Raw genomic sequence first — 13,901 nt, forward strand, 5'->3', positions numbered from 1 at the left:
TTCAAAGGAATATTACTTGCCACAAAATATTGTTTGATCAAACCAAAGTAGAGTGGTTCAGGATTCAGTGGCTACTATTGTGGAAAAGCTGCCTTTTGATATACTTTTTAAATATTCCAATGAAACAGGCGACACGACTTTATTAAATTTGTCCAAAATGAGTTTAGAACGGCTGTATCCAGAACGTAATGCAACGAGTGAACTGAAGAAGAAAGATTTACAGAGTCTACTGGATTTCATTCCAACAGTTCACCATGATTTTTATAAGAACCTGGGGACAGCTGTTGCAGAGCGTGCAAATATATTGACCATGTTGTATCATGATAGTGAAGATTATGATGTGCAATAACAGTTTGTGGAAACCATTGTTGCATTATTTCATGACATTGTTTCTTAAAGCTGTTCAATGATGTAAAGAAACTATAGCTCCTATACATCTAAAATAGTATATAAAGGACAGTAACTATTTGCAAACGAGTGTTTTATTCCATTCCTCTTTGTACCTGCTTATTCCATTTGTTTCATGTATATTACTTTACTTTCTTTTATAATGTCTATGTTTTCATACTCAGTTTGCAAAGTACACAATCTGAGATGCGTTTGAATCCAAAAGTAAATGTAAATGCTTTTGTGAAAAAGAGGCTATACAGCTAATGGAACAATGACTATCTGCTAAAATCCACATTATGTGTAATGCAAAAGTGGACTAACCCACATAAAAATCTGGAATTTCAAAGGTCAAGATGTAAGTTGGTTGTATAATCCACTTAAGATACCTGCAATACTGCTAAAAGCTAAAAGTTGTAATGAACCATGACTGGGTAAAGAACAGGGTGTGTTTGCTAAATCCAGTATCTTTCTACCTTGATTATCTGTTGGAGGAATGTTAGGGTTAGTCCACTATTGCTCTCGGTGCCTCATATGTGCATCACATTGATTGCCAAAGGTCACCAGTAGATGCTACAAAGGTAGAGGCCTGACAATGTGCTCACTTGCAGCCACATGCTCCACTTTTGCCTAATACAGGCTATTGGTTCTGCATTAAGAAAAATAAAGCAAGACATTCAAAACATTGATCAGTATATTCTACCCAATTTCCTGTACCCAGGCATCAACTCAATCAAGAAACACAAACAATGCACAGACCACCACCAATGATACGAGCATGTGGCCACCAGCTGCCTAGTGTCTGTCCAACATGTCAACAGTATTCCATCCACATGGTGGGTTGCATTTTCATTACTGCTCCACAGGTCATCCTAGGTTCTACATCTGTCTCAGTGGAACTTTGTTGCAGTTTCCGGGTACCTGAAATTGTCATTAAAAAAAAATGTTGCTACTTTTTTGCACATTTTAAATCAATCATTCCCATCTTCAATGTTTTGTTACGTAATTGCCTGCGTTCACCAGTTTAATGCTGTTTTTGAAACCACATTACAAAATGAGAAAATAATGGGCAATTTATATGTTGTATTGACATTTCCCCATGTGTAAATAGTTTGAAGTGCAAAGATCCTTTTTGCCTCCATTTATGTCTACAAAACTACCTTCCAACATATTTTTTTGTCTTGGGCACACACAATATGAAGATTCTTTAATGCTGCATATTCTGAAGCTTTGGAAGTGGCTTGGTTCATGTCACTGTTAAATACAGATTACTGTATCACCCATGATACGCTTCCTTCCCTCCTCCTCTCCCCCCCCCCCCCCCCCCCCCCTCCAACTAGACTACTCACATCAGTTGTGCAACAGTCCACTACTGTCGAATTTGAGCAATAACTTGCAATTATTTCCAACATCCTGCATAACTCTCCCGACAGATCCAGCAATTTAATACAATCATTGTGTTAAAGCAAACTTATCTTATTTTAGGATGTATAGCTTCTCTATACAGTGAATCAAAGGCTAGTTTTGTGCAAAGTATTTCACACATTACATTAAAATGTATTTTATACACTTAATAACAAAATTAACAACCTAGTACTTAGGCTATCTCACCTAAACCAGTGGAACAGCAGCGAAGTTAACTTTCCTAAATTAATTTTGTCTGCATGCATTTTCTTCTTACATGCTGTAATTTTAAAAATGGTATGGGGAACAAAATTAATATTCTCAGCTTACGTAAAACAAAGGTGTCCCTTTTAATTTGCAGTTGAGTATTTGCTGCAGCCAAATCAAGTTTTTCCTGGTTTGTCAAGGATACTGCACTGTAGATTCTGAACCTGTGCTAAATTCAACAAGACATTTATTTGAAGATGTTGTGCACATGCCTAGTTCTCAATAATACACTAGAATCAGAACAAAAGCAAGACCACGTAGAAAGTAGGTTTATGTATTTCTTAATCTGTCACAAGGTTTTCAAATACAAACTTATCCTCACTGATTACACACAATTTTGACACCAACGAGTGGCAACAGGTTAAAGAAAACAATATGTAGCAAACGATTTAAATACAGGTTTATTAGAAATTCAGTTCAGCAACCATTACAGTAAAAAAAATTCAAAATTTAAGAAATTTAATACTTTTGGCATAAAACATTTTTTTGCAGTCAACTTTAAATTTGAGAACACTTTCCGTCTATCAATATCCACCTCTCAAACGAAGTACCAAGTGAAGGGTGGATTCTTTTTGAATATTGTAGTCTGAAAGTGTGCGCCCATCTTCCAATTGTTTGCCTGCGAAGATAAGTCGCTGTTGATCTGGGGGGATGCCTTCCTTATCTTGGATCTTTGCTTTCACATTCTCTATGGTGTCAGAAGCTTCCACCTCCAGCGTAATGGTCTTGCCAGTAAGTGTCTTCACAAAAATCTGCATACCACCACGCAGCCTCAACACAAGATGCAGAGTAGATTCCTTCTGAATGTTGTAGTCAGACAGGGTTCTTCCATCTTCCAGCTGCTTACCAGCAAAGATCAGACGCTGCTGGTCTGGAGGGATGCCTTCCTTATCTTGAATCTTTGCCTTCACATTTTCAATTGTGTCTGATGCCTCCACTTCCAAAGTAATTGTTTTACCAGTCAGGGTCTTCACAAAAATTTGCATACCTCCTCGAAGCCTCAGCACTAGATGTAGTGTAGATTCCTTTTGGATATTGTAGTCTGACAATGTTCTTCCATCTTCCAGCTGTTTGCCTGCAAAAATCAGACGTTGCTGATCTGGTGGAATACCTTCCTTATCTTGAATCTTTGCCTTCACATTTTCAATTGTATCTGATGCCTCTACCTCCAATGTAATAGTTTTACCAGTCAGAGTTTTGACAAAAATTTGCATACCACCTCGTAGCCTCAGCACAAGATGCAGTGTGGATTCTTTCTGAATGTTGTAATCAGATAATGTGCGCCCATCTTCCAGCTGTTTTCCTGCAAAGATCAATCTCTGTTGGTCTGGTGGAATGCCTTCCTTATCCTGGATCTTCGCTTTCACATTCTCAATGGTGTCCGATGCTTCCACTTCCAATGTAATGGTTTTGCCCGTCAGGGTTTTAACAAAAATCTGCATGCCACCACGCAATCTCAGCACCAAATGCAGAGTCGATTCCTTCTGAATGTTGTAGTCAGACAGGGTACGCCCATCTTCCAACTGCTTACCAGCAAAAATCAGACGTTGCTGGTCTGGTGGAATACCTTCTTTGTCCTGAATCTTTGCTTTCACATTTTCAATCGTGTCTGATGCTTCTACTTCGAGTGTAATGGTTTTACCAGTGAGAGTCTTCACAAAAATTTGCATACCACCACGCAGCCTCAGCACCAAATGCAGAGTAGATTCCTTCTGAATGTTGTAGTCAGACAGGGTTCTTCCATCTTCCAGCTGCTTACCAGCAAAGATCAGACGCTGCTGGTCCGGAGGGATGCCCTCCTTATCTTGAATTTTTGCCTTCACATTTTCAATTGTGTCTGATGCCTCCACTTCCAACGTAATTGTTTTACCGGTCAGGGTCTTCACAAAAATTTGCATACCTCCTCGTAACCTCAGCACCAGATGTAGTGTGGATTCTTTCTGTATATTGTAATCAGAAAGAGTTCTACCATCTTCAAGTTGCTTCCCAGCAAAGATAAGCCTCTGTTGGTCAGGTGGTATTCCTTCCTTATCCTGAATCTTTGCCTTAACATTCTCAATTGTATCTGAAGCTTCAACATCCAGAGTTATAGTCTTGCCTGTCAACGTCTTCACAAAGATCTGCATACCTCCTCTGAGCCTCAGCACTAGATGTAGGGTAGATTCCTTTTGGATATTGTAGTCCGACAATGTTCTTCCATCTTCCAGCTGCTTACCAGCAAAGATCAGACGCTGCTGGTCTGGAGGGATGCCTTCCTTATCTTGAATCTTTGCCTTCACATTTTCAATGGTGTCAGAAGCTTCTACCTCCAAAGTGATTGTCTTCCCTGTCAGTGTTTTTACAAAGATCTGCATTCCTCCCCTAAGCCTGAGAACAAGATGAAGTGTAGACTCTTTTTGGATGTTATAATCAGACAATGTACGGCCGTCTTCAAGTTGTTTTCCAGCAAAAATCAGTCTCTGCTGGTCTGGTGGAATACCTTCTTTATCTTGAATCTTTGCCTTCACATTTTCGATTGTATCCGATGCCTCTACTTCCAGTGTGATCGTTTTACCAGTGAGAGTCTTCACAAAAATTTGCATACCACCACGAAGTCTTAGCACCAGATGCAGTGTGGATTCTTTCTGAATGTTGTAATCAGACAATGTACGACCATCTTCAAGCTGCTTTCCTGCAAAGATCAGCCTCTGTTGGTCCGGTGGAATGCCTTCCTTATCCTGGATCTTCGCCTTCACATTCTCAATGGTGTCCGAAGCTTCCACTTCCAATGTTATGGTTTTGCCTGTCAGGGTTTTAACAAAAATCTGCATGCCACCACGCAATCTCAGCACCAAATGCAGAGTCGATTCCTTCTGAATGTTGTAGTCAGACAGGGTACGCCCATCTTCCAACTGCTTACCAGCAAAAATCAGACGTTGCTGGTCTGGTGGAATACCTTCTTTGTCCTGAATCTTTGCTTTCACATTTTCAATCGTGTCTGATGCTTCTACTTCGAGTGTAATGGTTTTACCAGTGAGAGTCTTCACAAAAATTTGCATACCACCACGCAGCCTCAGCACCAAATGCAGAGTAGATTCCTTCTGAATGTTGTAATCAGACAGGGTTCGCCCATCTTCCAACTGCTTACCAGCAAAGATCAGACGCTGCTGGTCTGGTGGAATACCTTCTTTGTCCTGTATCTTTGCCTTTACATTCTCAATAGTGTCTGAGGCTTCCACCTCCAGGGTAATGGTCTTTCCAGTGAGAGTCTTCACAAAAATCTGCATTCCTCCTCTAAGTCTGAGGACAAGATGAAGAGTGGATTCCTTCTGAATGTTGTAATCCGACAAGGTACGACCATCCTCCAATTGCTTTCCAGCAAATATCAGTCTCTGTTGATCAGGTGGGATTCCTTCTTTGTCTTGAATCTTTGCCTTCACATTCTCAATAGTGTCAGAGGCTTCAACTTCCAATGTTATTGTCTTTCCAGTTAGAGTCTTCACAAAGATCTGCATACCACCTCTCAATCTCAGTACCAGATGCAATGTGGATTCTTTCTGGATATTGTAATCTGAAAGAGTTCTCCCATCTTCGAGTTGTTTTCCAGCAAAAATCAAACGTTGCTGATCAGGTGGGATACCTTCTTTATCCTGAATTTTTGCTTTTACATTTTCGATTGTATCAGATGCCTCTACTTCCAAAGTGATTGTTTTGCCAGTTAATGTTTTAACAAAGATCTGCATGCCACCTCTCAGTCTTAGTACTAAGTGAAGAGTGGATTCCTTCTGAATATTGTAATCAGACAGTGTGCGACCATCTTCCAGTTGCTTTCCAGCGAAGATCAGCCTCTGTTGGTCTGGTGGAATGCCCTCCTTATCTTGAATTTTTGCCTTGACATTTTCAATAGTATCAGATGCTTCAACCTCCAATGTTATAGTCTTGCCAGTGAGCGTTTTGACGAAAATCTGCATGCCACCCCTCAGCCTAAGGACAAGATGTAGTGTGGACTCTTTTTGAATATTGTAGTCTGACAATGTTCGGCCATCTTCCAGCTGCTTTCCAGCAAAGATCAGCCTCTGTTGGTCTGGTGGAATGCCCTCCTTATCCTGAATCTTGGCTTTTACATTCTCAATTGTGTCAGATGCCTCCACTTCAAGTGTAATAGTCTTGCCAGTCAGCGTCTTCACGAAGATCTGCATGCCTCCTCGCAACCTCAGCACAAGATGCAGGGTTGACTCTGTAAGAAATTTAAAGCACAATCACTTGCAATGTTCAACCAAAGCAAAGCAATTAAGTTAGAATATTTAACATTCTTCTTATACACTTCTCAGTGGCCGTACAATGTTGGATTTAACTGCTTTACAGCAGTTTGGGGGAAAGTAAATCAAAGATTGACATGCCACTGGCAAAGCACACACTTCATGTGAAGGACATTTTGCTGCAGACATTACAGTCTACATATGCAACATTTGCTTGCATTTATTAACTGCTTTATCAAATTTTCTTTAGGCAAGCAACCTGGGTACTTAAAAAGGCTGCATGGTCCTATAATAGGTTAACAACATCACTAACATCAATGCTTTTTCCAACACCATTTGACCAAAATTTTGGCTTAACAAGCTGCACTCTAGCTTTCAACAGCATCATTGTCATGATGAGCTTAAAACTACCAACTAAAGGGCCTAGTGTTGTTACATTGTACAACTACAGCTTTGAACCTACCAGACGGTTAAAGTGATGCATGTTTGGAAAGAAGTTTAGCAGCCTGTAGCAGCTCTGGTCAGCATCAGGACTCCAGGTCTGGTGGTGCAGAGCCAGCACCATATGCAAGCTGCTGTTCGTATCTCCCTACAAGAATCCTCCTTTGGTTTTGATAGCTGAAGTCTTGTCACCCCCCCCCCCCCCACTAAGTATGCACCCCCTCTGGTCTTTCAGTTCATTTTTATCAGCTGTTCCCTTTACAACTGACACTCTTAACACAAATAAGCCAAAAATACTAGCACTCATTTTATTATATGTACATGTTCAACTGAGCTCCTTCATGCAGCTTGTACTCAGTACAACACAGCAACATTACTAGTTTTCTTTAATGGCAATCATCATTGAGGCAGGCTGTAACAGTTCATGTTTATAGCACATGTAACTTTCTGCCCCAGGGTAGTAGCAAGCTGTTTGTTCAGGACCATTTGCTTTATAGGATGGTGAAGCTATTTTTATTTATGCGCTGAGGTTGTTATTCTCCCCCATCTTGACTGCAATCTGTTGGTTGGCAAGCTAGCTACCGTTCTTGCATGCTTTAGTTTAGCAGAAGGCAGATCAGCTTCTGTCTTATACAGGAGAAACACTCACCCATACTTTAATGCCAACAGTTTGCACCACATTTAATATAAGAAAGTGGTCCCGAGTACATTAGTACTCACAGATTTCAGACTAATTGCAGCATTCAAGACCCCATGTTCAAAGAGAACAGTTACAGCAAGAGGTACTGCAAATGCTTAAGATACCACCCATGAAGTGTATCTTGTGAATATGCGAAGGTGGGCAAAGTGGACTGCCTTCCTGCCATACAGTAGGGCAGCACGTTTGCGAGTATGCTGCAGGGACTGACAGACCAGAATTTTTGACAGCCTGTTAAGATTCAAATTGTGTTATGGTCCATTAAAGATAACATAGCTCTTCATGTGCCCAGTGTGTGTAGAGTGAACTAAATATGGCAGCATTCGTACAGACCGAACTTTCAGTTGCCAAATTCTTTAACTGAGCGTTAAGTGACAAATTATAGCAACTTAAAATAGTTTTCTAGGGGATGTTCAGCTGTGGCAAATTTGGAATTCCATTATAAAGGAGGCAGAGATTTGAATAAATAATTTAACAGACGAGAGGTAAACCATGGGACACCTTGACTACTGAGTCAAAGGAGAAGTGCAGCTAAAAATTGACAAGCCCCTTCCACCTTCCGTTAGAAGTTCCAGTTGAATTGAGTTACATGGACACACTGCAAATCACCTACTAGTGCCTAGCAGAGGGTTCAAATGACCTTCACAATTATCAATTATTCCAATATCTTTATAGAAGGCGGAAAGAACGTGCACCTCTATCTGTCTGCATGAGCTCAGATTTCTCTTAATCTATTGTGGTAACAATAAAACAGAATATCTTTGCATTCGGAGGAGAAAGTGAATGGAATTTTGTCCAAAGATTCAATCGCAACAAAAAACACTTTTTTTAAAGGTCTAGCCCAAATTCTAGATCACATCAGTGACCCATTCTCCTGTATTTCACAACAGCATAAAACGTGCTGGCCTTCTTTGAACTTTTTAATACTCCGGCAGCCATATCTGCTAAGGATCCCACACTGTGCAGCAGTTTAGTGTAGGCACTCTCTTTACTAGATCCATTACATTTTCGAAGTGTCCTGCCAATAAAATGAAGTCTTTGGTATTAATCTCTCAATTGCTGCCGATATTTCTTTTAATTCAAGCCACGTCTGGTCTACACTTAATATTAATTTGCCTCCAAGAAATGCACCAAATGACTTGCCTGCCTTTTGAGTAGGTATATTTTAGTTTATTTTTAGAGGATGTGGGTGTTACAACATTCAACCTTACTACAAGGAGCTGCCTAATTAAACTTTCCACACATGCATCACTTGGGTCCCTACGGAAAGTTCTGGATACTACAATCTCAATAAATGGTAGTTTTATGTAGACATGCCACCACGAAAGACTAAACAGCAATATTTTCTTGTGGTCTATTAACACAGCACTGTATGTACACCATAGAGGGGCACTCAACCTGGCATTCCTGATGGCTATGTTTCATGAATCAGTCTATCAACTGCCACAATAACAGCTTGTCACGAAAGCAGTTTAAAGTTTGTTGCAAATTTTTGCAGCAGAGGGCTGTTTCTCAAAAATGGTGGCAATTGCAAATAGAAATGTTTCCAGGTTGCAGGGTACTATGTTTCCATTAAACACAAAACCAGCACATAATGTGAAATATCAGAAACTATAGTAAATATTCGCAATGGACAATGAAAAATTGTAAAAATGAAATCGAGCCAAATGTTTCATTTTCCATGTGTGGCTGGCAATGCTTCGAGCTATCTAAAACACTAGTGCCACGAAGTATAAACTGAAGATATTCCGAATTATTCCTGTCACCCTTGTTCATTATTATGTAATTTTAAACACTGATCATATGCATATCCTGATCAGTCTGGTCAATATGCAACCAATTTTGTGATTGGAGGGCATGGTGGAAAGTTACACTTAAAATCTAAAATTTTGAATATTCATTTTTGCATATTTTCAGCCCTCTGAACAGTAGATAGTAACAATTACTGATAACACTTTTCAGTGCATGAGAAAATTTCGTAATCCCGTTTCAAATTTGACGTGAAGTGTCCATACAGTGCACCCTCTCCTTCATTACAATGACCACACAAGACCGCTATACTGCCAACAATCTAGACGGATAGGATTCTAGATAACAAGCTTTATAGAGCTTCCTCAAAAATTCTGAAGATTATCTTTTGCCACAAGCACTACTTCGTTTGAGGCTGGTATTGCTGCCAACATTTATGATCTATGTAGTAAATGCCTGAACATTTATAAATCCTCACACCTTCCATAACCATCATTCATGAACACGGTTTAACAACAGTGTTTCACTGAGGGGATTGATATTACATCAAGGTAGATTAAATTATTGCAAGGTTGAGACGCAACTGTCCCTTTTTCAAGATTAGCAGGAGAGAAAAAAAAAATACTCCTTTTTAAGAAGGCTACAATGCAAGCATGAACACAAAGAGCGTTGAACATATGAGAGCTCAAAAGAATTTTATAAAGTGTTTTGGAATAACCAGAAGAAACTTTCATGATCAAATGGAAAAAAGTCCAACATCTGTTCAAGTGCTCTGAGGAATTTTACTGCTCTGTCAACTCCAAAATTCAACACAAAGGAAAGCCCATCTATACAATGGCAACATAGTAACAACATATCAACAAAGAAACCACCATAAATGGTGTGCAGTGAAAAGAAGCTACAGATATTCAACATTTCCCATGTGCCTAACACAGGAAATTCTTTAGTAGGCTTTCCTAGTCACAATCTGTGACTAAATTACAATGTTAAGGTAATTTACTGTCCACTATGGTGTCAAATGGCATTGGTATAAATGTTTGAAGGATTACTATACCAAAATTACATTTTAACCATACTTCATATGGTTAACACCCCAATCACTTTTGCAAATGCTGACTAACAACGGCATCACTCAAGAGAGCCAGTGTTCTAAATTATTTCATTTGCTCCTTGAAAATGAAGTAAATTCCTACAATATACACTATTTCTTTCAAATTTTACAATGACCCTGAAGTGCATTTGCATTGGGCAACATCCATTAAAGGCAACCAGAAATTAAACCAGTTTACAGTGAATGAACTGCGTATTACAAAGCCAGTGGTTATATGTGGTAATCCTAGCTTTACAACATATGCAACAAACTGAAAAGTTTCGTCAGAATTGAAATTTTTTCCTCCAACCAAAATCCCCAGATATGACTTAGTTCATTTCTAATCTCCAGAAGCTCATGACAAAGCTGGCCAATTCCTCTGCCCTTCTTATAATATAACCTTGCTTAACAGAGAAAACAATGCTCAATTTCCAAACTAACTGCCTGCTGAGCCAAATTGGTAACACTACAAACCAATGTTGTCACCCATCACAACTTACGTGGTTCCATTTGTTGACAACTCAAATAACAAGAACCTTTTCAAGTTAAGATAACACCAAGATATGAGTGCTGACAATGGGAAAACATACTGCTACCCTACTCTGTTAGTAGAGCACATAAAAACAGTTTAACAGTATTCTGTTGAACGTCCAACTTAGGCAGATTTCCACGGTAAATAGAAGTGGAAGTCCTGGAAAGCTCTATACTGACTAATGTCAGACAAATCTGGGCTTAGTTGCTATTGGACTCACTGAAATCTTGGCTGTGGTGTTAAGACTGATCTTTAATGCAGCATGAGCTCTTAAGATATGTTACAATCTAACAATTTGGTAGCAAGTTGGCAAATCCATCCAATGTGAAAGTGGAACATATGATTGTAACAAACTAACCAGTCTACATCATGCTGAAAAATGCAAAGGGGTTTCCAATACGCAACTTTTAAGTGAAGGTCAGTGTGGAAGGGATGATTACATTGGTGAGTACACCAAGAACTGCAAATTATTAACATTCACAGTTTCTTTGGATCAAACAAGTCAATGCTCAGAACTAGTCACATTATGTCCTGTGTACGACCTCTCAAACTGGCACCAGTGTCTTTAGCTGTAGCTTCAATTACCATAAGACAAACCGGTGCCACTATGCAAGCCAGAACAATTACTGTCATATGTGACCCACATTAAATATGTGTAAATTTAAGAAATTACTGCATTGGTTGTCAACTGCAAAACATAACCCAGCCACTTTTACACTTAAATCATTGTCTCCTGCATCACATTGTAGGACACATCCAGAAACTTCACAAGACAGAATAGGTAACATTACTGGGATGCTTTTAACTTTCAAAAATTGAGGTTAAATTTTACTTACCACAGCAGCGGCGTGAAGTGCTGTTGGCAACGACAGTGGGGTGACAGGTATAACGTTTACATAAAGGCAAACTATATGCTATGAAATTTTCACTTTACGAGAATAATTTGCAGGGTGAACAAAGGCACAAGAAGTTCCGTCAACCATAGCGCAAGACCAGCACTAATTATTTTAGTTCATGGCCGTTCGTTGCCAGTTATCAGCACGCTATGCCGCTGCTACCGTTAAGTAAAATTTTACCCAGATTAAAGTTTCCGAGAGTACTGACAAAGATACTTAACAGCGGTCCACCAATACAGCGCTCTACATGACTAAGCAACGCGCAATACTAATCTCTTCAGTATTCTTTACTGACCGCACAACACGTTCTTTGGGCAACATCGCCTAACATTACAAGCACGTACAGGTAATTTAAGCTTTCTACATTTCGGACATCGTTTCACCCAGATTTACCTGCACAGTTGCTCAATATCTACGTCAGCGTCTTTTTCGTAATAAAAAATTAAACTTTCAACGTAAATTCAGAGAAGCTATGTCACAAGACTGTCCTGTCATGAAGCATTAATACAGAGACACTTAAGAATTTATTGTTAAAATTTATGTATACCCGCCACACACATACAACCACTACCACTTGTCTTAAAATTCAAGCAATATTCGAGTAAAAACTGGTTTAGAGCACACCCAGCCCAATAGTTGAAGTGATAAATACCGATCTGCCTAAAAGTCGGAAAAGTAAGGCGTACGCTGCAGATTACGCAAAACGGTAATAAGGAAAAAAAACATTAACACGAAACTTACCTTTCTGGATGTTGTAGTCTGACAATGTCCTGCCATCTTCCAGTTGTTTCCCAGCGAAAATCAGTCTCTGCTGGTCAGGAGGAATCCCTTCTTTGTCTTGAATTTTGGCTTTCACATTTTCAATAGTATCAGAGGCTTCAACCTCCAATGTGATTGTTTTCCCAGTCAATGTTTTAACGAAGATCTGCATGTTTCTGGAAGAAGATATTAGTTCCGTAACTATTATGCCAAGATGGCGCATGTGACATTCGAAGAGCAAAGCGTTGAAAACCAGACCAACATATACTCCTAAACGCCTTAAAATATAGGTTTTAACACATTCAAATAATGCACCACTAGCAACAGAATTTCCTACGCATCCTTAGCTTACCTGACAGTATTATAAGACTGCCTTCCGATAAGGAACTGCTCTCCCAATAACACTATCGAACGATCACAGCGAACTGCTCTTGCAGTGTAATGGCTGCTGAGCTGCTGTTCCTCCTTGTATAGGCGAGCAAGACGTCTCCCATTGGTCGAACCGTACTCACGTGACGCTTTCGTCCCTACTCTGCAATGACGTCAGTATCTCATACCAACATTGATATACAGATGTTCCTAACGCGGACTACAAGATTACCCTAACGTCCAACGTCACTCCGTACTTATTATGTTGGCAATGAAAATGACGAGGCGAATTGCGGTCAACTGTCAACGAACTAAATGCGTAGTAACAGACAGCACTTGACAAAAAATTATTCTGGAATATTCAGGTTATGCTACGGTGATTCGAAATTACGTTTTACTAATTTGACAAAAGCATGGCACAACATACCGACATATTAGCCTCATCTTTACAGTAGCACTTTACATAAAGCTTGTATTTCCTTGTCTCGAAGCAAAAAGGTACCCGTGCTACCAAATTACTAGTTATAATAGAGCACGCGTTGTGGTCCGAATAATCCAAATTATGCTCTGAAATTCATAGTTTAGTTTGTAATGACATTTAAATTTGGGAAATTTGTTCCAGAGTTAAATACTTCTCTTTTCTTTTGTTCGTTCTTTGTCATTTGATTTGTGCTCTTAATCTAGGATTTTCCCATTTCCAATCTTTTTTGGCAATAGGTTTTCGAGGTAACCGTTAACAATCTGGTAACAGTGCAAACATCTGGCCAGATTCAACAAAGAGCAAATTTAATGTTGTCTTGTTTGCATGTTATATAGATAATTGTTTCATTTTTGTGAAGAAATGACGTTATTTTAATTTCTGCAGAGTGAATCGTTACTTTATAGCACTAATGATTCGGAAACATTAAATGTAGGTGAAATGTTAGATTTGTAATAAATTCAGTGTTTCCTCCGCTTTTTGTATTAATAAATATAACTTATATTTTCTGTAGTGTTCATTTATATTACGTACTTCCTTTAGCATGAAGAACAGACACAATTCTTCACAGTATTCGCTTTTTAGGCACACGTT

At 39.2% G+C, this 13,901-nt stretch overlaps 1 protein-coding gene across 1 annotated transcript; it reads right to left on the reverse strand.

Annotated features, from left to right (window-relative positions):
- Positions 1-2,436: 2,436 nt before the first annotated feature.
- Positions 2,437-12,939, reverse strand: LOC124622116 (polyubiquitin-A). Its single transcript, XM_047147724.1, has 3 exons — positions 12,813-12,939; positions 12,443-12,636; positions 2,437-6,274 (listed from the first exon to the last, which is right to left on the reverse strand). The coding sequence occupies exons 2-3, from the start codon at positions 12,630-12,632 to the stop codon at positions 2,583-2,585; spliced, it is 3,882 nt and encodes a 1,293-aa protein (XP_047003680.1). The 5' UTR covers positions 12,633-12,636; positions 12,813-12,939; the 3' UTR covers positions 2,437-2,582.
- Between the last annotated feature and the right edge of the window lie 962 nt (positions 12,940-13,901).

This window comes from Schistocerca americana, chromosome 7 (assembly GCF_021461395.2).
Source record: "Schistocerca americana isolate TAMUIC-IGC-003095 chromosome 7, iqSchAmer2.1, whole genome shotgun sequence".
Lineage (NCBI taxonomy): Eukaryota > Metazoa > Arthropoda > Insecta > Orthoptera > Acrididae > Schistocerca > Schistocerca americana.

What these genes read in the sequence shown, in the direction of transcription:
- LOC124622116 (XM_047147724.1), bottom strand. Translation starts at nt 12,632, where the DNA reads ATGCAGATCTTCGTTAAAACATTGACTGGGAAAACAATCACATTGGAG. An exon ending in AGACTACAACATCCAGAAAG is followed by an intron (nt 6,275 to 12,442) that starts GTAAGTTTCGTG and finishes AATTTCTTACAG; the next exon opens with AGTCAACCCTGCATCTTGTG.